The 3,713-nt window shown below is 25.3% G+C and overlaps 1 protein-coding gene across 1 annotated transcript; it reads left to right on the forward strand.

Moving 5' to 3' along the window:
* The first annotated feature begins 400 nt into the window (after window positions 1-400).
* LOC101251085 (branched-chain-amino-acid aminotransferase 2, chloroplastic-like) lies at window positions 401-2,736 on the forward strand. The gene is made up of 9 exons (XM_069297399.1): window positions 401-580; window positions 716-768; window positions 863-1,037; window positions 1,136-1,312; window positions 1,408-1,539; window positions 1,627-1,725; window positions 1,816-2,028; window positions 2,153-2,265; window positions 2,437-2,736. The coding sequence occupies exons 1-9, from the start codon at window positions 521-523 to the stop codon at window positions 2,549-2,551; spliced, it is 1,137 nt and encodes a 378-aa protein (XP_069153500.1). The 5' UTR covers window positions 401-520; the 3' UTR covers window positions 2,552-2,736.
* The last annotated feature ends 977 nt before the right edge of the window (window positions 2,737-3,713 follow it).

Raw genomic sequence — 3,713 nt, forward strand, 5'->3', positions numbered from 1 at the left:
TGTATAATTATAAGTATATAGGACGAAAATATATGTACTTACACGTGTATATACAATTTTCTCACGCTTTATACAAACAGAAACACAATTTATACATTCCGCTTTTATTTGTATATGTGAGAAAGGCGAGGGTGGTGAGTGAGATTTGGGAGAGAGGTGCCTGACAATTTTTTTGCATACGTTTAATATGGAGCATAATTAAATTAAACCTTAGCTACTTCATTTATTTTAGGTTATTAATTGCTATTATATATAATTTTCTATTTAAAATATTAATCAAAGTACAGATAATCTGAATCTCTATGTCGATAAAAATAATGATAATAATGCCACGTGTATTATAATAAGCCTTTTGTTCTCTCCAATCCACTATATAAACACACGTTTCTCTTGAATCTAAATCACAACTAACAAACTTCCTCAAAACTTGCTTTGCCTTCCCTTTTAATTTCGCACATTCATTTGTTGTTTCTCTCCAAAGATCTAACACTAAGGTTTAGTTAATTTTTTTCCTGCAAAAATGATTCGAGGAGCCGCATGTTTTCGCAAATTATTTCAATCTTCAGCTGTATCTTCAAAGGTTTGTTTCTCATCTATATATCTCGATGAAAATATTTTATCGATCGAATAAATTGTTACATGTACTCGCTCGGCTCACTATTGAATTTTCCTTTTTAGTGAAAAATAATTTAATTTTTTTTATTGGCATTTGCAGGTTGCAGCAAGGTGTTATACAGCTCAGGCGGCTGTACAGCCTGCTATTTACAGGTAAATTAGAGATGAAATAATTGCGTCAACAACTTGAAAAAAAAAATAATTAATTAGTTAATCACTGAACTATTGTTTAATTTGATGATTTCAGTAGCGATGAAGAGTCTGCTGATATCGACTGGGACAATCTTGGATTTCAATTGATGCAAACTGATTATATGTACATGACTAAATGCTCTGATGATGGAATATTTAGAAAAGGACAACTTAATCGTTATGGCAATATCAATTTGAGCCCATCTGCTGGTGTCTTGAACTATGGACAGGTAAAATAAATAAATAAATTATATGGCCAAAATCTAAAGTATAGTAAAAATCATTCGAATAATATTTAACGATTTCTTTTTTTTGTTTGTTTAAACAGGGGTTGTTTGAAGGTACAAAAGCGTATAGAAGAGATGATGGGAGAGTATTTTTATTTCGTCCTGAACAGAACGCAATCAGAATGCAAATTGGTGCGGAGCGAATGTGTATGCCATCTCCTACAACTGATCAATTTGTTGATGCTGTTAAGCAAACCGCTCTTGCTAACAAACGTTGGGTAATTAATTATTTTTAAATTCTTCGTCTCAGTCTCAAATAAGTTATATATGATATGATCAATGTTTAATTGGGGGATTGTCACTAAATGTGCAGATTCCTCCTTCTGGAAAAGGGTCACTTTACATTAGGCCTCTTTTAATAGGCACTGGTCCTATTTTGGGTTTGGCTCCAGCACCTGAGTACACTTTCCTTGTCTATGCCTGTCCTGTTGGTAATTATTTCAAGGTTAGTTTCTTATTTAAGTCGCTTAAAAAGATATCTATACATAACTCTCGTATCGATCGAATATTAATTAATGTATCGCAATTGCAGCAAGGAACAGCGCCATTGAACCTGTACGTTGAAGAAGATGTTCATCGTGCTTCACGTGGTGGAGCTGGCGGAGTCAAAAGCATTACTAACTATGCTCCGGTAATTAAATAAATATACTATAGTAGTATTTTGTTAAAATTCTTCAAGCGTATAATAATTATGTACTGATATTTTTTTTTTTAAATGTAGGTTTTAAAAGCTATGAAGAATGCGAAGGCAAATGGATATTCAGATGTACTATATCTTGATGCAGTAAATAAGAAATATATTGAAGAAGTGTCTTCTTGCAATATTTTTCTTGTAAAAGGAAATGTAGTTTCAACTCCAATAGCCAAAGGAACTATTCTTGAAGGAATAACAAGAAAAAGCATCATGGACATTGCACATGATCTTGGATATACGGTAAATTTTTTTTTAAAAAAATTATTATAATGTTACGTAACTGTTTATTTATAAAATCAGATTCAATACTTTATGCTTAGCTTGATTTGATTAAGCATTTTAATCATATATTTTAAAAATACAGGTTGAAGAACGTTTAATCGAAGCTGATGAATTAATTAGTGCTGATGAAGTATTTTGTACGGGAACTGCAGTTGGTGTTGCTCCTGTGGGAAGTATCACATACAAAGGCCAAAGGTAATTTTATTTTTTCAAAAATATACAAATTTAATTAGTCAACGCTGAAAGATCTGTTGGAATACTTTAATCGAATATAAAAATATAGTATTTAATGTTTACTTAATAGCCACTTCTTTTGCATTACTTTTAAATAATCAAATTTAATGGTTGTATTTATTATTGTTGCAGGATTGATTATAAAATAAGCTCAGATCTATCGTGTAAGCAGTTCTATTCCAGATTAGTAGGGATACAAAGAGGTGTTATCAAGGATGAAAGGGATTGGATCGTGGAGATTGAATGATTTTAATGTTTTTTAACAAATATTTTGTGATTATATTAATGCTTGTTGAGCAATATAGTATATTTTTTTACTACTAGTAATCATAAATGATAAAAGCTCTTCTAACTAGGGATGTGCATTTGGTTTTGTCTTTTACTGGTAATCATTAATGATATATATATATAAGATTTTGAGAGCTCTTTTAATTAAGGGTGTGAATGTTTGGTTTTTTGATCTGATTTAATATTTTTTCGTTTAAATTTTTTAATTTTTAATTTTATAGAAGTGTAGTTCAATTCGAATCAGAATATTAATATTATTATTATTATAAATTATTATTATTATATTATTATTATTATTATTTTCATAATGTATTATTATTATTATTGTTGTTGTTGTTGTTGTTGTTTATATATTATTATTATCAATATTTTATATATTATTATTATTATTATTATTATTATAATGATAATAATAATTATTATTATTATATTATTACTATTAGTATTTGTATTATTTTCATATTGTTATATTATTATTATTATTATGTATATTTTTTTTATTATTATTATATATTATTATTAATAATATTTTATAATTTTATTATTATTATTATTATTTATTTTATTATTCTTTATTATTATTATTATTATATATTATACATTATTATTATTTTCATATTATTTTATTATTATTTATTATTATTATTATTTTCATATTATCTTATTATTATTTATTATTAAATATATATTATTATTATTATTTATTTTATTATTTTTTTTTATTATTATATATTATCATCATTATTATTATTATTATTATTATTTTCATATTATTATATTATTATTATTTAATATAATTATATATAATTATTAGAATTTTATATTATATTATTATAATAATTATTTATAAACAATTTGTAATAATAAAGAAATATGTGAATGATAGCAAAATATAATTACTTATGGATGTAAAATATAAGTTAATTTTGTTTTATTTTTTTAAATATAAAAACCTTAAATTAATCAACTTTTATCATGTTAACAACTTTTAAAGGTATTTCAGACATTTTAATTAAAAAAAGTATTTATCAACACTTATTTGCCAAACACATTAATAACTTTTTTTTAACTTCAGCATTTTTATCTAACACATAACTACTTATTTTAAAAATAAATTTTAG

The sequence above is a fragment of the Solanum lycopersicum genome, chromosome 4 (assembly GCF_036512215.1).
Source record: "Solanum lycopersicum chromosome 4, SLM_r2.1".
Taxonomy (NCBI): Eukaryota; Viridiplantae; Streptophyta; class Magnoliopsida; order Solanales; family Solanaceae; genus Solanum; species Solanum lycopersicum.